At 41.9% G+C, this 23,641-nt stretch overlaps 1 protein-coding gene across 1 annotated transcript in view; it reads left to right on the top strand.

The window, feature by feature from the left end:
* The window catches only part of LOC122567387 (protein jagged-1), a 56,460-nt gene that overhangs the window by 11,262 nt on the left and 21,557 nt on the right, over window positions 1–23,641 (top strand). Inside the window, exon 2 of the mRNA XM_043725820.1 lies at window positions 13,134–13,433. Within this exon, the coding sequence (XP_043581755.1) occupies window positions 13,134–13,433 (300 nt within the window). The remainder of the gene's footprint in view (window positions 1–13,133; window positions 13,434–23,641) is intronic.

Genomic DNA, 23,641 nt, shown 5'->3' with positions numbered 1-23,641 from the left:
CTATACGTTTCTTCCTCTTCGGATAAATACAACTTAAATACGATTGAAATTGTCATTAAACGTTGATATTGAAACCGTTTAATCGTTGCATTTTGGGCTCAATACGAACGAATAATAAAACCCGCTGTTGTTGTGACTTTGCTATAATGACGTCGTATGTGACGTTGGCAAGTTTATATTTCTAATCGCGATGTACGCGAACCACGATCCCGTTATTAGAAATACATACTGTGTATATAAGGCACAACGATGCCATAACGTTGCGATTTCCTGGTGGTGACTCTGTACTTTTTGACAATAATGCAGTTTCCTAGGAATACAATACAAAGTACGCGATACCGTTATTAGAAATATAGAACCCAATGAAAATTAACGGTGTAATTTTGTACCGGTAAGCTGTACATTCAACAACTCTAAATTTTTTAACAATACAGTGCGCACAGTTGTACGATTTCGTTAGTACAAGGAAATAAAATAATTTACACTAATAAAACTATACGATTCGACACCTTTATATTCGCAATATCGAAACCTCAAACTTACATGTATTACACGATCATTGAACTGCGTATAATTATAAAAGTTCATACCTCGATAAACATATCGTAATTAACAAAAACGAAACGCATACAAAGAATGAAGTTTTGTCTACTAAATATTACGTCGAGTACTAAACTCTTCGCGTTATATCTTATATCTTTCCACGTTTTAGACGTTCTATGCGTTTTACACCTTCAGATTTGCCATAAACTCATAAAAATTCACAATCGAATCGTTAAGAATATAAATCTACGAATCGTATAGCATCACCGTTACAAAATCATAAGGCGTCGTCGTCTATATATCAAATTTTCAAACGAACCAAAGCGCGCAGATCACAACATCGACATTGAAAAATCACAACAACGTCGCATCATTCATCCCCAGCAGAACCGAAGCTCAAGGAAAGACAGCAGCCGGCGAGCAACGAGGGAAACAGGTTGTTATTGAGACCTCTGCGTGTCACGAAGTTTGGGATACCAAGGGTATTAGTTAATAGAGCGAGACTAACGTCTGCATCGACGTCGGATGCCTCTAGTCCTTCGAGTGTCTTGACTCACACCTGTTCTTCTTGTTTCGAGCGTTCGATTCCCGCCAGGTAGACGGATCAGGTTGAAGAAACTGGATGATCCTCTCCCCTCCGTACGCCAGGCTTACTCGCCGATCGTGTTTCATCCACCCTTGACCGGGCCAACAAAAGCTCATCGATAACAGCCTGCCGTTTTTAGTAGCGGCGACAAGTTCCCATGGCTCTTCCCACGGGGAACACGATACACCCACGCAACGATTACTTCTTAAACCGCCTGAGAAAATGCCGATCGACCCGGTAAAAATTTCATCCGTCGGCGTCCTCCGGCTCTGCTGTGCGTCTGGAGATGACCGTTCAGAAAATTGCGTCGGGTTGCCCTGTGTACACAGGAGGAATTCCTGCCGGGTAATTTGGTAAACAGAAAAAATCCCTCTGTAGAGGGTAAGACGTTGGCCGGTGTGTTTTGTGAGTGATTTTTGGAGAATCTTTCGACGATTTTCTAAAGATATCCTTTGGATTTGATGGATTTTTAACGTTTCACGTAGTGGTACCTACGGAAGAATTTCGGACATTTTGTAAATATTTAGAACTTTGAATATTTGATCTTCCGAGAGTTTACTCGTTAAATATCTATTTCGCTAGCATTCTGTTTGATATTCGACGTATTTGGTATTCAGCATTGGTATAGCATTTCACTGAAAGCACAGAGCACGAGGTTGATTGCTCAAACTAATTACGATCTTCGCTAACTTCGAAGATTTGACCGTGTCGGGAACGTAATTAGTCATTCCATAGACACAGTACTCTATCAATCCGATCTCGATTGCGCCAAATCACGTTCCTATCACGAATTACAGTCTAAATATCTCGCGAGAAGCAGTGGTATTCTATAAGAGCGGGAGGAGGCGTGAAACGATCAACACACTCGATCAACGTCGCCGAAACAACGCCTCCGTCAGCTTCTGCTCCCTATCGACCGTACGAACTTTCACTAGAAAACGAGAAAGGAAGAACGAACTAAAAGAAACGACCGGATTAATTTATTCTATTCTCTCCACCTACTGGCGGGCTGAAAGAGCGGACCGATTAAAATCGTCCTTGCTCGATGATCGGTAGTCGAAGAGCGGATCAGCCCGGGAGGACTTCCCACGCGAGCTAACAGTTTTTAATTATTTCGGTAATTTGTGGCTGATCGAGCCGGCTGCGGATGGGATCGAGTGGGTAGCGATATTAAGTATAGACCTCTCCGCGAAAACAGAGAGATATATGGTCGTTGAAACGTACACAGGCGCGCCTATATACGCGAATACATGGGCGAAGGATTCGAGCAACGTGTTTCACGGAGCAACGATTCGTCCGTGCTACGGTGTAAAATTAAATGGTGCTCCGACCGAGTCTATTTCGGCGGGGCAGGTAGCGGCCACCGGTAATTACTACCTACGACTTAGGAGCTCAAAGATAAAATGAAAGGGCCCGGACGATTTTCGAAATCGAATTCGCGTCAGTTGTTGCTGTTGCCGTTCCCGAGCCATAGAGCCCGTACAGGCACCCATCGTGCACCCATCGCGCAACCAGCGCAGCGTGCACCCTCCGCAGACTTCGAAGTTTTGTTCCTTTTCCGGTTCGACTTGGGTCGCGTGAGCAACTGGCCCTCTTCCCTTCTCCCTTTCTTTTCTCTATTTTTCTCTGTATCGTATTGGAAAGAACGAGGATCACGATGGTCGTCGAAGATGGGACGATTGATCCACTGTATGCATCGTTACGGAGGAAGTTCGTTAGGTGATCGACTGGTTGATTAGGTTCGCATGTGCAAAGAAAGTAGATCGATCGGGTTAGTCGGATTCGAAGGATATCTCGAGTTTGAACGAGATAAGCATTCTAATTGGTGTGCATGAATTCTTGGTGGAGTTGTACGTGAAACATCTTAGAACGATGCAAATTCTTTTTGCTCGTTGGTATAAAAACAGCATTGAAATACATAACAATTCGTAAAGGGGTAAATAATAGCCAGCTCGCTGGAAGTCGTCGTGTTAAACATGTTGCGTCTGACTTCTTCAAAAAATGTCTTCCTAATGACTTGTTCGAAACAAGCAGAAGACAAGCGTCAACTTGTACATATAAATCAGTTGGAAGAAAGAAAGGAAAAGAAGAAGCATTTGAGGATATCCATAAAACACATAAAAAGCCAAACTCAGATTGGTTCAAGGGTTTACAAGTACAAAAGTGGAATTATCATTTCGTTAGATAGCATTCGACGTTTCTTCCAAATCGGTAAATAGTTGAGAAATGTTCAACTTCAAACTGGAAGAATATATCAAGACCAGTAAAATAACAGGTTCACATTATTGATTTCAAGTTTCTCGAATCAGACAACTTTAGTAAAGCGAATTTTATTCCCACAGGTATCCCAAAAATAAGTTAAATAAATGAAAGAGGCATAGTTTTTGAACCGAAACTTCCGGGTTCGAATACGTAATTTCCTCCGCTTCGATCACGTCCAGCGTTCGTTTCCTCGTTCTCGGATTTCCTGGATTTCCAAAGCGCGGATTTACCCACCGTCGCCGCTTGATTTGTATACTTCTATGTACGTACATCTAATCTTAAAGTATCAGAAACGCAACTGGAACTCGCTAATTAGCATGCACGAACGAGGATAATGATACTTTCATTGATCCATCCCTATAACGAGCTTGGTCGGTTAGCTGCTTTTCAATTAAGATATTAAACACACACTTGCTTTTACATAATTGCATCCAGTTCTAATTAGGCATTTACATAATTATACGTATTCCGTATAAACGTTACCCCGCCCCCAACTTTATACGCGCTAATGAGATCGCTGATAACAATTAACCCGCTTAAACGAACGTCCCCGTGCACCATTTACTCTCGATTATCGACGATGATCGCCGCGTTTTCGAGAGTCATGCTGTTATTAAGGCGTCTGATTGAGGAGCACTCCGCCAACAGCGAAAGAGGAATACGGTTTTATCGATAATCCATTCCCATGAGTCACTTACAACCTGTTTCGTTCGACGATCCTCCTCTTCGACCTCTTTCTTGTTCCAACTCGAGTGCTCAATTATTTCTAGGAAGAACACAGCCATTTAATATCTTCCCGAAGTCCATGGAATAGATTATTCTAGCCTCTTTGCTACTTCTTCGTCGATCAATCACCAGACAGTTAAGAGTTAGGATAATTGCTAAATTAATTCTTTCCGATATAAAACTGAAATATTTCTGATAGTATCTTTGGATTGGTAGGTGATTGGTAGGTTTGGTGATTTTGTTAGCATCGGATCGTTTTGATTACAGTTTCATAGGAAAGATTGATCAGACTGGTTTACCATTCGCTGATCGTATAAAAATAATTCAAGATCTAAATGAGAGGTGTGCGTTCGAACTTTCTTTGTATAGCAAATTACGTCGAGCATTGGAAATTTTTAAGATGTTTCCTCGAGACTACGTCGAAACCACCTGTAACTCAGATAGCTAGAGATTAAATGTTAAATATGGAACATTAAGCACAGAATGTGAGCGAAAGCCATGTTTAATTAAGAAAATGTCGCTCTTCCTATCAATCAATGTCTTATCGCTTGAATGCATTTGCATATAAAGGAGGATGAAAAGAAACTATGAATTTGTATATCCACTCTGACTAATCCCACCTTAGATCCAATTATCCAAACACTACCGACAGCTGATTTCTGTTCTATATTATTTTATTGAATTAGCTACGATCCATTATTATGTTCGTGCATAATTCGATAAACTAATATAAAACAAAAGACATCGTGCATCTATTATTTCCTTATAAAACGAAAGAAATATTTTGGACAACCTAATACAAGGAAGCCCGTAGCATTGGAATAGGAAGAACTTCTAACGTACACTCTTAGTATATAACAACTACGTTAAGGATACGAATAAAGTATGGAAGAACGACTTAGAAGACCAGATGAGGAAACGGTTCGCGTTTCGTCAAAATCAAATAAATTATTATTAAAATTGATTAGCAGACAGAAGAAAAGTGAATATGGGATCAAAGGGAAGAAGCTCGGAAACAGTACCGACTTCCGTCGATATCCTTCAGGACAGGCGTAGAAAATTCCATGAGAACCGGCGGTAAGGATACGGTAGGATCGTTTCTCAGTATGCGTTCCGCGGCCGTTTTTTCGGTCGAATGAGTTATTCGTATTAACTCCCGCGATGTTCGACGCGCAGAAGACTAAGAGCCGAAGCGAGGTATGGCTCGCTGCACCTTGGCTATGCGGAAAGGAAAGGCTATTCTCCTGCGAATCGGCACACGGACGGCAGAGAGAAACGACTCATCCTCGTCGTGCACGTCGAGAGGCCCGGCAAACTCGTAACAAGTCACGAGCAGAGGTGTATACGCGTCGACGGCCACGGTAATGCTCTCAGAAAGGAGCCCTAAAACGCGCGTAAAACCCTCTACTCTCGTGTACCAGGTGTCCAGAAATCAATCTGGTGACAGAACGCCGCTCCTTTGTTTCCCCGTGTCAGCGACCGATCGTTTTTTTACGCAGATCCTTGGTGGTCCACCGATATAACGACGTTTTCAGCATTGGACAAGGTATAAGCTCCGTTGCTCGAATTTTTAATCTCTTTGAGAAATTTTACTTAAAAAATATGAAGAAAGAAACGGTGATCATTGCGTGGATGAATATTTGGATCATATGGATCATATGGATGAATATTTTTATAATATCGTTATGATACGATATGGGCTAAAGGAATGGCGTGTAACTTACACTGTCAGAATGAATTTTGTTAGAGTTTTGTAAGACTTTACATTTCTTTGCTATGTTATAAACTACGTGGTAGGTAAAGAAAGCGTGAAATGTAAAATATCGAAGAGTATAATCTTATAAATTCGGAATTCATTGCTTTATAGTAAACACTAAAGATCTACAGGATTTGTTTAATTTAATCCTTATCGGAATATAAATTACGTGATAGTTAAAAGAAGTAGCGTAAAACAATAAAGAATATAGTTTTACAAATTAAGAATTTATATATATATTATTCAAGTATCTTATAGTAAAAATTACAGTACAATTTGACTAGTACATGCGTATTAGTACCAGTATATGGCAGTATATCTACCGTTAGGTTTTGATAGACGTTACAAATTTCTAACTTCTTCCAATTTTACTAAAGATTCATTGAACTCCAATTCCAAAGCCATAAGCCTTTCAAATAGAGGTCATCTTAGATACATCTTCATCTAGAAAGTCTTTTAAGAGACCGTGGCAATAACGTGTCTGACAATGTAACAAGAAAGAGTAACTGGCGGAGGGAACTTCGAAAAAGCGCGGTAATTTCAGTCATTCGAAAGACAGACGATGCCCTGACGAAGTGGAAGGTTTTAAGTAGCAGCTGGAGGTAGTTGACACTTTAATGACTGATGCAGCGTCGGCTCTGCGCATCGTTTTCTTACGCATTTAACCGGTTGCTGCGTTAATGCCTGTTTATATTACGGTACTACTGCCATGATCGTGCATGTATTCGCACGAATCGGACGCGAAAAATCGTAGACAAGACTTGGCTCATTGCATCGACCGCTGTATGACTTCGCTGGACTTCCGACAAACGGCTTGACAGTTACTAAACGTCCTCCTAAGCGGATTAATCTTTCATAACTGCGAAACGTTACCAGGAACGATCAATAGAATTGAGTGAACATATCTTTCATTGTGACATGCGTATTATGGGAAGGAGTACATTATCAGAATGTTTTATCGTATTAGCAAATATTTCATAAGCAATTCGAATCCAATGACACTCGATATACCATAGCGAACTTTGTTTTACTAATATGTACATTATGTAGAGAACGCATAGAATAGAATTAAATAGAGAGGAACGAATACAAGTGAAAATACTCGGATTCTCGTGTATTTATGAAGATTTATAGAGCGCTCGCGATGGATGAAAATTGACACGTGATTGGAAGCGAAATGTTTTCTATAACGTTGGAAATATTAATCTTTATTAACCCTTATTTATTAGGATTGTTTCTCTATTTGAATATCTTACTCTTAAATTCTAAATCCTTTTTCTTATACTTACGCTTACACCGTTGTCACGTAACTGACCATAAGCGTTATTTTATCGTGTTAAAGGTAACCACTTTTAAGAAAACTCTACACATCCGGTCTTTTTAGCTTTCTAAAGCACCGAAGCCATCGATAAAATATAAACAAAAGACTGCGACGAAGGCAGACCATAAACAGTCGACGTTGGCTTCGGAGTTTTTCAGTTATAGAGTAACACTGCTAGCGTGCGGATCTGGATCAGCTCAAATTATTATTTCATTCTTGTACTTTTCACTTGTGTATTTAAAATATATTTTTCTACCTTGTAATTTATGCACACGTCTCTCTCTCTCTTTGTACATCTAATAACCTCAACATATCGCAACGATACTTGCGTTACTTTATGTTTTATAATAAAACATACATTTTGCGATACCTATATGTATTTAGTACGTAGAACAATTTTATAATACTACGGAAATATAGGAGAAAAAATCGCACTCATCTGCATCGAAAGTAAAAATTGATCGTCAAACGGAGTTACGCGTACAAGATTCGAAGAATAGGATTACAGAAGACGATCGGGAGGAAACAATGTTACCGAAAGAACAATCGACTTCACGAAGGAGGTACCCGGTGAAAGATGAGCTTTCGCACAATTGACCTAATAACCGTGAAAGCGAGCACCACGGGCAAAGTGATTGTTCTGTGGCCGAGAGGCGCGGAGCACGATGGGAAGTGGACGTTAATACGAGGTGTCCACCTTTATTACACCTCTCGACAGCTCTGAGAGACTTCAATTATCCCTGGGTGGAGCCCGACCTTGTGGGAAAACAACGGATCGAGCCTCTTCACGATGCTCGAGCATCATCCAGAGACACAAATGTCGTTTTTATGCCAGGCTATATTCTTTGCATAAATTCCAGTCATAAAGATGCTTAAACTACAGTAAATCTTTCCGTACAGAGATTTTAAACGTTTCTTTGCAGCCTTGAGAATTCTCGATTTTAATAAAAATTCTCCTTAAGGTCGTAATACTGTTTGACCGTTGATATTCGTCCGTTGAAGTTCTTTCCTCTCGCACATCGATAAGCGTAGGCTTAATCGATCGCGCATTGTTCAACACGTTTTATTCACCACGAATTTATTTGAGTTAAACGGAAGGTTATTTTAGACTTTCAAAAAATCCGAGAAACTTCAGCGTCAGATTAAGTATATTGATATATACAGTCGGAAGTTTCAAACTTTCGTCGATACGGATAGAAGTTCTTTTCCAGGAAGAAATCCAACAATGAAATATCGTATGACCCTTGGACGACCTACCTTAAACACGACTAATTATATATACAACTAGGAACACAGTCAAACGCGTGCTGAAATACAAGAGCAAGTTGTAGAAGAAGCCACAAATTTCTTACGGGACGTCTAATCGTCCCAATTAATCCGGCATAAGAGAATCAGATCACGCGTTGGCGCGCATAGTTCACCGGTTCGGCCGCGTGAGAAAGAGTAGCGTCGTGGCACAGCGATCGGCTGTTAAGAATTCCAGCCTCGTATCCACGACGATACCCATCCGTATACGTATCATCGAACGTACTGGCCGATGCCAGTTTTGAAGAAGGCCATGTTCTTCCGTGTCGGCGGCCTGAAAGCCATCTCCGCGGCTTCGAGCAATTTCACGTCGGCACGTGAGCGGACTGTGCAAACTTTGGCCACGCAAACGCAATCCCCCTTGTACCCTGGTCACAGTCGTTCACGGTTTTCAGCTGCTTTCGGAGGCAACGGGTTACTCCAGAGGCGAGTGCCTCCAGAATAAGTATGCACGGCTAATAAAACGACAGAGAAGAGGAACGGTCGTTACACTGCCGGGCTGGTCAAACACAGCCGCGGAACAGGGCGGAAACACACCGCTTCTTGGACCAAGTGAAGATTCAAGCGTCGTAAACGCGACGACGACGATCGCCCGCGGTACCAACCGAGACCAACCGCTCGAGCAAACGCACGCTGCTCGTTTTACGGCCACGACATACTCGCCGTTTGCACGCTCGATTGATATATTCCCCTCGAGGAGAAAGACTCTCGTCGCCGTTAACGGATATTGCCGGCAGGCTGCGTATTATCGACGTTTAGCTCGGTTAGATCTTTTCAGAATCGCGTACGGGGTGTACCAGTGTTTTGCAAGCTGGTTGTCTATGTGGGAAAATATGTATAGAAAAAAGTATGTTTGTTAATAAGAGAATTCGAGAGAGAGAGAGAGTTTAGTTTGAGGATCTTGATGTTGAACTTGATAACTCGACGAACTTCGATGTAGATTATTATCTGGCAGGAAAGTTTAGGTTTATAGGTTGGTTGAGCAAACTGCTTGGTCTAATTTGACAAATATTATGAAATTTATGTGTCCTATGTAAATTAGTTGAAAAGTAGCTTTCGCATCAGGCGATCCAAATATCAAGCAGAATTTCTCATTGTACTTGTCTTTTACTTGTACTATACACTTTTGATCTTTGCTTTATCCTCATAATTCTGACAATTGGATCATCAGTTAATCCAAATATCGGACAGAATTGTCCGTGTTGTCCTGCGCAACGTACAAAAAAGAATTTAACAGGCATCAAATATAACTTCTACTTCGTCTTTCCTCAAGATTCTAATGATCGATGCGTCATCGACAGATCTAAAAATTGAACTTGCCTCGCAAGATCGCACTACTTGGTATAAATCAAACGTACAAAGAGTTAAGAAGAGATTATCAAACAAGCAGACACCGAGTGCATATATCTACACATTCCTCACTGGCTTCTGCAATATGTTCGAAACGATCGCAGAAATTCCAACCGAAGATTCATCATTGAACAAACTGCCTATTCGCGGTAACGATAATGCGAGGACACGTTTCGTTTTAACGAAGATTCCTCGTTCGAGGGAAGGAACACCGCATTGTGTCCCTCGCGCGAACGTTCGCTTGATGGCTCCTCCATTTCCCGTGCGCCACAGCCGGACATTATCCGTGATTTACTCTTCAATTTCCGCGGGATTCATCCTGGCGAAGTTGCCAGCCTCTACCCTTCTTACTGTTCCACGGTGTTCGCACGAAACCACAGAAGCTTGGCTCTAGCAAGAGCGAAAATGTCACTCGCGAGACGACGTTATATAACATAGTAGGAAGCGCGTCGTGGAAAGGCCAGCAGACGATCCTCTGCGCTTTCTACCTTCGATCTTACTCTTACGATAATTACATAGGCCCCCAGGGCTCGTCCGTGTATGCTCGTTCGCTCGATGCACTTATACGTACAGGGTGTCTTCGTTATTTCAAATGATAAACGAAAATACATCGTGGTTTTAAATTAGCGGTACAAGCGAAGTTGAAGAGATCCTATGGCTGAAAATAAGACAGAAGTGGAGAATAAGAAAATTGCTTTGAAAGCTACGTTCTCGAGGAAATCGAGTCTTGTCGAGTATACGTGAATTTACCTGCAACTTCGTTACTCTTGATTTTCGTCTTACTTCGACCAGACAATCTCCCTGGCTTTACTTTTACCACGAATTTACAACGATATGAATATCGAATTTATTGCTCTACGAAGATCACTCTGATCTTGCATCGTCTCAATGGACCAATCTCTGCTTGTACTAATTCATCGTACACGCGAATATCAATATCTATCTGGCATAAAATTCGAGAAATTCTCTTCGTATTTTATATTGCTATTCTAACTCTCTAATAAAGTTTTTTAATCATCTTAGTTTATACGATATTTATTATTCAGTTATGCTTATAGAATATACCGACGAAGTTTGACTTTCAAAGTCTGGTACACCCTGTATATCCACGTATCCACGTCTAGGCACATACGTGTATGAATACGTGCATAAATACACGTATAATATATACGTTTAGTGTATGAGTACGTCGAATACACGTGCTCGCTCGATGCATTAGAAACCGATAGGTATAGGCGAAGCATACATAGAGAGCGTTTCGTAACTGCAACGAAAGGAAGACTCTCCGCCGTTGAAACGAGACGATTTCGTGCCGCTTTTATTGTTAATCGTACGTGGGCAAAAGCGAGAGGCCGATGTAAATTCACCACGGGTTGCGGCATCGGCGCGGTTGCGAGATCCCCCGCGCAATTTTGACCGTGAATGGGAAAGTAGATGGACTTTCGTGTAGACTAACCTGGACTGCCAATTTATAGAAGGTATCGGAGTTAAATCTCTTGAAAGTTGAAAGTCGGATTGAAGAACCTTTCTAGGCAAATGAATTTCTTGCGGAGCTAAATTATGAAATTTCAGTTTTCTGCTATCGCTGAGAATAACAAGCATGGGAAATATTTTGGAATATTTAGCAACTACAGTGAGTAGCGTGAAAAAGCGTCAATATTCCTATTAATTGCTAATATTGGGGCTAGTTACGAGTTTAATCGGAGATTTTTAGGAAACTGTATTTATTAGGAATTCGTATTACCGTTTAATTTCTGACGACTGACAGCTTGAAAGCGAAATACAAGATTGGGATATTAACGTGAAAGATGAAAGGAAGCATCGAGAAACTATATCGTGTTCAAATCTTGTAAAACTAAGTTGCATTGTCCTATCGTAAGGAATTTTTACAGTATTAAACTATAGGATATTTTTGGAGGAACATTCTTTTGCACCGAATCACGTGGTATCACACGAAACATGGGGATGAAGTACAAAAAAAATAATGTCAGAATGGGAAGGTGAACAGGGAACATCGAGAAACTATATCGTGTTCAAATCTTGTAAAACTAAGTTGCATTATCCTATCGTAAGGAATTTTTATAGCATTAAACTATAGGATATTTTTGGAGGAACATTCTTTTGGATCGAATCACGTGGTATCACACGAAACATGGGGATGAAGTACCAAAAAAATAATGTCAGAATGGAAAGGTGAACAGGGAGCATCGAAAAATTGCCAGAGCACGAATATAGTTTCGAAATAGTTCGACTTTTTCCAGCGAATCGGTTCGAAGTTGGCGAAGCGTTCGTAATAGATACTCGAGGGGCCTTTCGCCTCCTAAGGCCGCGGAGACTTCCGTTTTCGCGGGACCCGAGCTGGAAAATCCCGCTGTTTTATTATGCCCATTAGAAAGAGCCGAATGAAATCGTGCTGTGTTTAATGCGGACCGTTTTCTCCGCGTAACGAGCCCGATAAATTCGCCTTCATATTGAACGGAAAAACAGCGACAGCTTCGTCGCTAATGTAAACGCACTGATAGAGTTTAATGCGCCATTAGGGGTATCCAAATGTCAGATGTAAAAAGTGATATGTGCACGAATCAAAATATAAATTGCCGCAACTTAACTGGACTCTTTTTCGATGATTTATTCGATGTATTGTTTCAATAAATGATAGACTCACAGATGTTAATTTTAAAAATATAATATTTCAAATTGCGATAACATCTTCCTTCAGTGATAATCTGGTAATTTAATATCGCAAGAAAGAAGTTAGAAAATATAACTATAACGTTAATTATAATATAAGATAACTATAATATTTAACGCTTTCCTATTCTTTTCAGAAATAATTCCAACGAATATAACACAGTAGAACTCCATTTATCTCAAGTTCACTTATTGGAACAAAATTTTAATTAATTCCCGATTAACTGCACTTTTGTTGATTGAATTCGCTTGTCTGAACGTGAACTGTTATGTGAACGAAACATAATAGGTAGCGAGGAGAATTGGTGAGCTCCTATTATGTGAACTCCTGTTATATAAACTGTTCCCTCCGACAAGTTCGGATAAATGGAATTCTGTTATGTATATTTAATATCCATTACTTACGTTTCATTATACGATATTCAATATTTTCCTCCAAAATACAATAATATAGAATAAATATTCGAAGAAAAATTTATTTTCATATCGTGCAATTTTTCTAACTGATAAACTCGTATAAAAGATTAATTCTTCGATAGTATGATCGAAGTTTATGAACAGTATTATAAATATACTTCTGTCGATTGTCACAGGCTACGAACGCGAGCGGATTCTTCGAGGTACAGATCCTCTCGCTAACGAACAACAGGGGCACCCTGGTGGACGGTAGGTGTTGCGGCGGAGGAGGTGATGGCGGAGGAAAGGGAGAGTTACCACCGTGCACGACACCGTGCTCGACAGCCTTCTGGCTCTGCTTGAAGGAATATCAGTCGAATGTCACCGCCATCGGCTCCTGCAGCTTTGGCAACGTATCTAGTCACGCCCTCGGCCAGAACACCTTCACCCTAAGCGAACCTGTCACCCTACAACTTCATTTCACCTTCCGATGGACGGTGAGTAAAATGTTTTATTCCAGTGATTCTTAATCTTTTATTTACCACGAACCCCATTTAAATAATTTCTTGTTATCGTGGACACCAAACACTTAAATCCTCAGTGTGCCAAGTATGTTAAGTAATTAAATAATCATTTAACCATTAATAATTAAATAATTAAAACACACATCAACTGCTGAACAAATTTTTTGGGAAGAAAAGATTCATTATACATAAGCAAATGGATATACTAAATATTTGTTATTCGAATAATACAATAACAATTTGCGAGAACTTCGTAGCCTGCGGAGATTCGCGCACCACAGGTTAAGAACAGCCGTCTCGTTTTATTAGTTTTATAAATTCAGGCAAATTGAAAAATAAATTTTCAAAGAAGTTACAAAGAAAAATAAATTTTCGTTGAAGAATGGAATAAATTTCTGCAAATATATAGCATGTTCGATACTAAAAATAATGATGTCCAGAAAGAATAATTTTCAAATGAATCAGGCAGTTTCACGAACCTTGACAGAAGAAAATATTGATCCTCCATTACGTCTTAAACAAACACGCGTTTCTCTCATTCCAGCCTCGAATTATCATAAACAGCATAATGATATTTTCTCAGGCAAAAAGACGACCGTGTTCGAAAGTGTGAAACGTTCGAACAGGATTAACCTGTCAAAAGTAAGAATACTTAAGAATACGTGCCATTCGTGGGCTAATTAAATATCATACACTGTACGACTATTCGTAAACATGAGCTGAGAATTTTAACGCTAATTGTAAGTAACAACTTTAATCGAAAATTTCAAATAATCGCCTGGTAGCGAGCGATTCTGTCATTGGGATATAGAGATCTTTGTCCATTGATCATGGCGAGACTTCAAAGAATTCAGTCGAGGTGGGAATTCCTAAGAGATCGTTAGATGCAGTGAATATTTCAATATGGCTTCAGTCGGCAAAGATAATATCCATATACTCAATATCCTCCGTATTCAATTACCGTAACGAAAGTCAAGCTTAGCAGTTTTTCAAGACGCGCGCCGCGAAAATGATTTCATAGTTGCTATAATACCAGGAAATCAAACCAACGAACCCGAACATAGTACGAGATCTATGATATTTTCTAAATTCCTGACCACGATATCGCACACCTACATATATGCACATAACGCAGCACGGTTTTCCGTGCTTAACGCTTACCCTCGAAAAAAAGAAACAGCGGGGCGGCTTGCACGTATATTTGCTTTCCATATATTTTTTTATTGCGCGCCCATGGCCCCCCATAATTGAATTAGCTCGGGGAGCGCTAAATGCTCGAAGAAGCGTACACACCCGTGAACCTAGTCGCTCGTGGCAAAGAAAAACGAAGGAAAAAGCGAGTGGAACGGGAGGACGGGGGAGAGAAAAGATCCTTCACGGAAAGGAAGCAATTTAAGGGTCTCTGTTTATGCCCTCCTCTCGAGTGGGAACGGAACGAGGAAAGAGGGAACGCATCGGTCCCACCCTTTGTCGCCCTCGGAAGAAACGGGCCCCGGCATGGGTCTTCTTAGAGCCTCACGAGCGAGTTATGAAATATACAAACACGCTAGTGCTCTTCAAATAATCCACTACTGACCGTGTCTGCCTGTCTGCGTGCGAACGCGTACCTCGCGAGTTTTAATGCGCGCACACAGGCACAGTACAAAAGGAGAGCTGTGCCTCGATTTGGTCCGTTAGGTTCCAGTGGAGAGCCCTTGACGTATACGTTCAGCCGATGTGTATACCTCTTGCGCGCGGAAACACGTCGTCATGGTTGCTCTCGAGGATCTTCAGAGGATCTCTTCGGTACCACTCGTCGAAATCGACCGTTCGTCTCGACGTAATTACGCTCGACAGCCGCCTGACCGGGCCTGGTGACACATCACGTGTGTGGGATGTTGGCAATCGTTCACTGGAACTGCTGCTGCTGTTTGGGTTTAAAGATTCGACGACTGCTTTTTCATTACGCGAAGATACATTGCTAGGCATCTCGAATCAAGTGTTCCTCGAGGAGTTTGTAATAATTGGAAAGCGGCTTCTAGTTCGTATGGTATTACGAAAGAAGTTTGGTGAATCGTATGAATTTGTAAACTGAAGACGTTTTCTCCAATTAGTAGCTGTCTCTTTTAGTCGAGGATTTATTATGTACCACTTTGAGGTTCTCCAAGAGCTTCTGTATTTAATCTTAGGAAATTCTAGCTCCTGTAGTTCTCGTATTATTTGTAATTTTAGAAAAGAGTAGCGTATTATTAAGGAAAATAATTCAGGGACCACCTTTCTCTACTACTTTGCCTATCTTTTTTAGCACAAGATTTGTCATTAATGAGAAATTTACATCGTTCTAGTGTTCTTCAACTTCTCCCCGCAGTTTCTCTCCGGAACTTTACAAATTTCTTACTTTGAAAATCTTGATAGGATTCCATTGATAATCACTTGTTGTTTTAAAGGCAGCGAACACATTGCCAAAGAAAATGAACAACTTGGAAAGATTATCGGAAGATAATGTATCATTGATATTATATTGTTCATATGAACAACATTGAAGGCTGTCCTTGTTTTACACTATTCCAGTGTTCGCCAAGAGCTTCTCCCTACGCTTCTATAAACCTTTTACTTCAAAAATCTCCACACCATTCCACTAATAGTCATTTGTCGCTCCAAAGAAAACGAGACTATTGACAGAGAAGATGGACGATTTGAAAAAGAATTCCACAGTTAGAGGTCAGCCAAAAAGGAAGAAGAAGGAGAGGCAGAGGAACACGAGGAGACGTTGCCAAGCGACTGGAACCGAACTGGAATTCTACGTAACGACTCGTCGATAGAGGAGCAACAGACCGGAAATCCTTTGGATTCGATAGCTCTCGCGCGCCCCGCATCGACAAAGGAATCGGGGCTAGAAATTTGCGATCGACGTCGCGATACAATGCTCCCGTAGAAGTCCTTTTCCAATGGAGCGACCGGAGCCCTCTGTATTGTTGCGAAATTGCCGGCCCGCCCGGCAGAGATTCACTCGGTTGCCTTTCAACGATTTCGAGAATGAGAACAAGAGGCCGCCGTTTAATAGAGCCACGGGCGCCGCCTCTAAATGAGATTTCGCGCGATTTTAGCTCCAAGAGGAACGCGGATGATCTCCTTTCTTTCCGCCTTGAAACCCTGTTTCTTCGCACCAAGTACCATACCTGGCTATTGTATGGGGTGGTTTTTTTTCATCTGAAGAATAATTAGATGAACTTATTTTACAATTAGATATTTCGAAATTTATAAATTAGAACGAAAATGAGAGATATTTTTAAATTGTTAGCAAACCGTATTATTTTGCAACATATGGTTGCACGTATGCTTATTTTCGAATGAAGCGTTCTACATCTACCAGGCTCTCAATTTCATCCTCATAATATCAAATTTTTCGAGTCAAATCGAAATTAAATAATAATTACTAAATAATTTAATGTACTTTTACATTTAATACACTTGGCTAAAGTGCCCATTACAGAGTAGAACTACAGCCACGTATTGTTAAAATTCATTTTATGAGAATGACCAATCATCTCGTCGAACAGAGGCATAGTTATTGATTGTTACGACCACGCAGTAGGTTATTATTCTTGCTAAAAATTGGAACGTTGAATTTGCATTGGACGGATAATTTGAGAGATCCTAATTTTCCCAAAGCAACCTCTATTTTCTTAAAAGCTCCATCCGCATGTATGAATCCATAGACTATCCAATACATACAAATTTTCCCAACCACCGCCATCCGATAAAACATTTCGAGACCGGTGAAATCGACCGTAGACCCTCGGATAACCTTCCTCTCTGGAATACCGCGTGCACTTCGCTCGGTCGAAACCACGCTTAAAGACCATAGTCTTCCAGTTAATAAGCACGCCACTCGATACCGGTTACGACCAAAGAAAGAAACAAACAGGCATATATGTATACATCTGGCACGGCGAGTAATCGTCCTTCGACTTTCTCCGTTTGCGATTTCAATAGCGGCGTAAAGAGGCATACATAAGAAGGGAGTACCAGCCGCCTTTTCAGCGGTAGCATAATGGCACAGGAAACGATCAGCGAGATGAGAGTTAGCCGAGCTTTTGCACAATCCTGACGTCTGTGTGTGTCTTCTGAGCAAACACCACGTTTCGCATCTTTCCTTTCTCCAGCCACGTGTTTCTATCCTTTTTCATCCCGTTCTACGTTATATAGACGCGTCTTCTTCGTCGTCGTGTTCCTCGAGGCATCTTTGTCTACTCTGCCTCGTCGAAAGCCTCGATCGCTTTCCCGCTATTTTCATCCAGAGCCTTCGCTCTTTCCCACAATGATCATTTTCTCTCGTCCGTTGAATCGCGAACTTTCGTCGATTTTCATTTTCATTCTCCATACACGGACAACGAGTCGCAAATAAGCAAACCCGTTGGCGTATCTATTCTTGACACAATATCCGCGACTTCTAAGCATCCAATGTGGGCGCCTCTATCAATGATGTGACGTCACAGTCGCTGGGCCCACGTGGAACTCACCGGGCATTATGTTGGCTGAATTAGCGAGTCGCCCGCTCGACGTGTTCGCTCGCTCGAGGGTGGCGAGATTGAAAACTGCTGGATGATTCAATTGGACGTTGTTGGTCGAGGAATATAGGCAACTGGTATACTATATCGTATAGTACCAAGTATATACGTTCGTAAGTATTTCAATACTTCCAAATAATTGTCGCGAAACGTTTTTTCATTGTATCTTTGAAATACTTATGAAAGATAGTATCCGTAGAATTTGGTAAAATTGGTAAGCGATGAAATCGTTATAGTAACCAATTGAATCTATTTTGTATAAAACGTTATAGCTGGATTATTGCTTCTTATTTCTCGTGCGAATTTAACGATACGCACGTGATAGAGAAAGATTCGTGCGTGATTTTGATCGCGACTCAATAAATCAATCATACGTCGATATTGACGTATCTCAAAATAGTAATTTTTAATGTACTAATCAGAAACTCGATTCGTCGATGACTAAGTGTAAGCTATAAGGTAGAGTTTGTAATAACATCGAGATACACGCGTAGAATTTGATGAGTAATATTCTTACTTTGTTGTTGGAAACTACTGGCAGCATCGAGATTGGATCGTAATTGACTGAATCATAAATCATGCATAGTTAACGAAAAGTTTCGGATAACCTAAATATAGAATGAGCTAATAATATATGAGATTTTGGTTTAACGTTTTTATTAGCGGAGGATAATAACTCATCGATTCGCTACTTTTACAAATTGTCAATTTGGTCAAGTAATATAAAATAAAATCGTAAGTTTTCATTGACATCATACAACCTTAACGACGATATCTGATAATCTTATTAGATGATGAAATTGCATCTTATCGAACTATCGTACGAAACTAATTATAAACAACCAATTATTATCCGAACCAAAAATTCGTTTACAATCGACTCGTTAAAAGTCCGTTTCCCTTCAAGCTTCTCATCGATTCTGTCCACACGCATGTCACATAATCACGAAGAATATAAGGAAGAAAATGACCGATTCATTCTTGAAGTTGGTGTGGCCGAAGGACGTCGGATGATCGATGCGACGTTTAAGCGACCGTGTCACGCGTCAAACGGCATCATTCAATTTAGCCGGGTCGCTATTGAGTTCCAAACCGCGGCGTCGCGTAAGTAGATTAGTCGAGCGGCTTTAATCACCTCCGGGAGGGGACTTTCTCACGCTTTAATAAAGTTCGTCGTTACGGCTCGCCGTGGCTGGAAGCCTAATGGCTAAAACCGTTTGATCGACGTAACTGGAGTAGCCAGAGAATAAACGCAGCAACGTTTCTCGTCCCGCCTAGAGCACAAATAATCCGTAGGCGTTAAATTTCCCAGGTAATGTCGTTGGCATAATTAGCACCGGCGTATTAAACGACCTCGGCTCGGCTCAGAGATCGGCCAGACAGGTGAAAATCGCTCTCGGTCGAAATCCAGTGAGAAATAGAGACGAAAACGCTTTACCCTCCTTTCTCCGTGGCGCGTGATAAATTCCGATAATTATAGCTTCGATAATAACCCGTGTAATGATAAACGATAGTCGTCTAAACGGTGTTCGCCGCACGAACGACGGATAAAAACCGCGGGAGAACGAAAATGAAGGAGTCAAGCCCGTGAAGGCACGCCTCGAATCCCCGCAGGGGATCATCGTCGTGAGTCAGAATCCAACAGGTGTATTCTTTGCGTCCTCCAACGATTCCTCTATGGCCTCTTCTGCATACTTTTCGAGCCCAGACCCGTTTCCTGACCCTCCATCGAATCTCTCGTTCATCTTTGTTGATATCACATTCCATCCGGCTGTATCGTTTCGTCGAGGAACGTGGCCTCGTTTCGAGAATTACCTGCGAACAGAGTCTCGTCTAGAATTACCAGTTTATACCACGTCAATCGTTTTCAATCGTATTTCCAAGTGAGTCTGCTAATGTAAATTTTCTATCGCAGTTATGCTTTCGGACACGGTCTGACGTGGTTCTCGATGTATTTTGATGTTCCTGGAGACGGTGTTTTAATCTAACATTCTACGATCATAACGGTCTCGGCGATGCTATCTGTACTGGTCTCTTGATTTTGTTAATTTCGTTTGTTGCTTTTGCTTACATACTTTGCTTTGCGTTAACTGTTAAGCTGATTAATCTGAAACGAAATGTGTGTGGTTCTTGAGAAGCAACGTTTCAAATGGGAACAACATCTGACGATCTAAACCATTGTTCGTCGGCCACGTCGATGTTCGTTTTACAAATGTAAACGAAATCACCCTTCGTAGGTAGACGGTGGATCTACCAATAGAGATATTCGTGGCGTGTCATTTATATTTTCGTTGGGGACTGCGGCCGATTCTAAGCGCGTATAAATCACGCAGCGGCGCAGATACGGAAGCAGGATCGATTTGTCAAGAAGTGTACGCGAACCGGTCGTTAATCGACCGAACGGCTCCAAAATCGTTCCGCCGGCTCTCGGTCGCCCGCGGGGATCGCAATCAGGCTGCCTGTTGGTCGTCGGCCAACACGAGAGATTTACGTTCAACACGAATGAAAAACTTCCATCGAGCCTTTTTTCAAATTCCACGACGCACCTCGCGGATGTCCCGCTAATGAACTATAATTCGAGAACTATAAAACGTCCCACAATTAGTGTACAAATTTTGTCGAGCGACCATCCGGTCTCTAGGTTTTGCTATCATTCCTTTTCCATGAATTAACGACACACCATTTATCGGGGACATCGATTAAACGCTCAACGAAGTAATATAACCATCGATTTGTCCACGCTTCCGCACGATCCTGTTCTCAGGACGCGAACTTATATACTTACTTACGCACGTACGTAGAAATAAAGTCCCCGAGGCTTCTATATCGTTCGATGTCTCAGGGATTCTGCGCGTTTCCGCGTTCCCACACGTGTGAATTCAATCTATATTGCTACCCGTGACTCGTTAATTCCACGAGGAATCTCCATAATTCGCCGCAAGTGCAGAACGGATCGGCATTATTAATTATTTCTCTGAGAGAAAGGCGAAAGTCATCGATTAATCCCGGGCCAACGAAACTGCCCTCGTTGACGCGGCAGGGGAGCCAGCCGAGTATTCGCGTTTACAACGTAGATTTACGCTCACCGGGGAACTTATTGGTCAGGTGTACGCGGCCAGAGACGGACACGCAGCCAACGAAACACACAGGTGTACCGCGCATCGCGAGTATGCAAATGAAGGAAAAGAGGGGAGGAAGAAACTGTCGCCCCGGTTTGGGCAATGCCTCGCGAGCTTGTCCTCTACCCCCTTCTACGACTCCTTCGTCTTCTTCTTCTCCTCGTCTCCGCTTGCTCAGCCTTTAGACTGGCTTTGGGCCGCCTTTAGGTCGTGTGTGAACCCGCTGCGCGGACCGCATACCAATCTCCTCGATCGTCTCCTCCTTTTCTTTTATCCGCACCAGCAGAATCGTTTCTCTTCGTCCTCTTCGTCTTCTTCCATCGCTAGTTAGCCCGTGTACGAGTCGCTGCCGTCGTGTCTCCCGAACCACGTTTTCTGTTCCCTGTACAGGCCTCGATTCTTCGCCGCGACCTCGCGTGCACGTACACCGATATCAGCTTGTGATTGTGTGTAAAGTTAGGGGAGGGGAATGTGTGTACGTATTGTACGTCGGCGAATTTTAGAGGTAATTTTTGAATGAAGAATGCGCTATCGTTCCTGCTTGAAATATGGCCATTATTCCCGGGTGTGTTCAGAGGAGATTGTAATACGAATGTTTAGTGGGACCATTTTATGGCCGCAAGAATTATGGCGATAGGATATTAAGAATTTTTTCGCTGGCTTCTGTGAATTATGGAACGTTCCGATATTTTGTGCTGCGTCGTGTTACAGGGTTTAATAATCTGCGTAAAAGTGGAACATTGTGATACTTGTATAAATATACGATAGAATAACAAGATGAGCTATTGTATATCTGCATTGTACGTGGAATCAACCATTCTATTTTATAAAGCTTGCAATATTTACAGACTTTATCTTTCAGATAGTACGAAATTAATCCCTCGATGTGGAATTTACGATGCAATTAAAAGAAACTTTATTCGAATCTCACCGATCGGATATACACCGATCAAAATAAAATCCTCCAAGTTTTACTTTATAGTTTTACTTTCAGAATCCAGCAATCGTTCTCTCTTCCGATACAACTCCAAAATTCCCACCATCTATATATGTTTTTAATAATACGAAATTTACCCCTCGACGTGGGACTAATGATTGAGCGAAAAGCCTCATTCGAGTCTTCATATACGCACCGATCAAAAGAGAATCAATTTACATCATCTTGAAATCAACGAAATTACTCTGCAATCCGTTGACATCAAACGAATCTGCAGCACGCCATTGTACACTTTGGTCTGGGAAACAGACGACGCTCAAGAGACATCATTCTGCTTCAAGATGTCCAACAGTCTCGCTGGAGACACCTGTGCATCTAGAATTCTATTCTTCCAATACCTCTCGTACGAAATACTTCCATTCGTTTCCAAGCTCATCTTATAGCCATCCATATACACAGAGAAGAACGAACTCGTGTACGTGTAAATGGGCGCGAGAGTCGGACTCGCTCGTCGAGCAGGCATTTAACGCAAAGAATGCCAGGTTCCCCGCGATATGCAGGTAGAGGTACCAGCATACAGCACAACCATCAGTATCACGAGGTACTGACTCCTCGCGGAGCTCCTCCTTTGAGCGTCTCGAAGCGAGGAAAGAGGCTGGTCGCGACATCGTACGAAGGCTTCTTGGCCTTGTGCCCCTGCGAACAGTGGCTACCACCGGCTGCAAGAGGATTCTCTACGTCCTCTGTCGCTCGAAGATCCCCCCACAACTCTTTCTTCCTTCCCTTTCTGGCCGCGTGTCCGCTTCCTCCTCACGGACGTTCGTTTTTTTTCTCTCCTTCCGCGCTGCCGGTCCTCTCGCTCTACGGTTCTCGTCGGGGACAACGCGAGATTTATTAGCCAGCCGGCTAATTGGGAACCGAGGACGCAGGAAAGGATTCCAGAACGAAACTTCCCCTTCGGCGCTCGCTGGAATTTTCAAGGGGACGTGGAACAACCCTCTTCTACGTTGGCCCGCCGTCAGATGAATCGTTCCTTTCGAAGTATAAGAGGAGAGGGAATAAGTCTGCGAATTTATCGCATCGCGACGCCTGACCTCGAGACCCCCGATTGTTGCGGCGAGATTTAGGGTCAAGGGTAAACCACGGCCAGGCGGTGCTCGAAAGCGATCAAAAGTCGGAATTCCACAAGGATTCAGGGACCTCGTCCGCGCCTCGCGTTCCTGGGAAATCGCTTTCGAAAGTAATTGAACGGAGGAGCTGTTGGAATGCAGCTTTTGGGAGGAACGGAGCGCTGGAATTCCATTGCAAACCGTCTTATAGCGAGAGAATCGAATTTATCGCGACGCGCCGCTGAAAGGTGGGTCTGTTTAAAGGTGATGTTCGGAATAGGTAAGGCAGGGTTATTCGAATAAGAAGGATGCTTCGGCCGAGCTAAGTAATTTGCCTTGTAATTCGCCAAATTCCACGGATCCATGTGACTCAAAATGGATGTTACATCGATGTCGATAGGTATTATTAATTAGATAGAGGTATATTACAGGTTAATTAGAGGTTAATTAAATAGGCATTAGATAG

Source organism: Bombus pyrosoma, linkage group LG5 (genome assembly GCF_014825855.1).
Source record: "Bombus pyrosoma isolate SC7728 linkage group LG5, ASM1482585v1, whole genome shotgun sequence".
Classification (NCBI taxonomy): Eukaryota; Metazoa; Arthropoda; class Insecta; order Hymenoptera; family Apidae; genus Bombus; species Bombus pyrosoma.
Note: the sequence above shows the minus strand (reverse complement) of the source record. Positions and strands in the feature narration are given on the sequence as shown.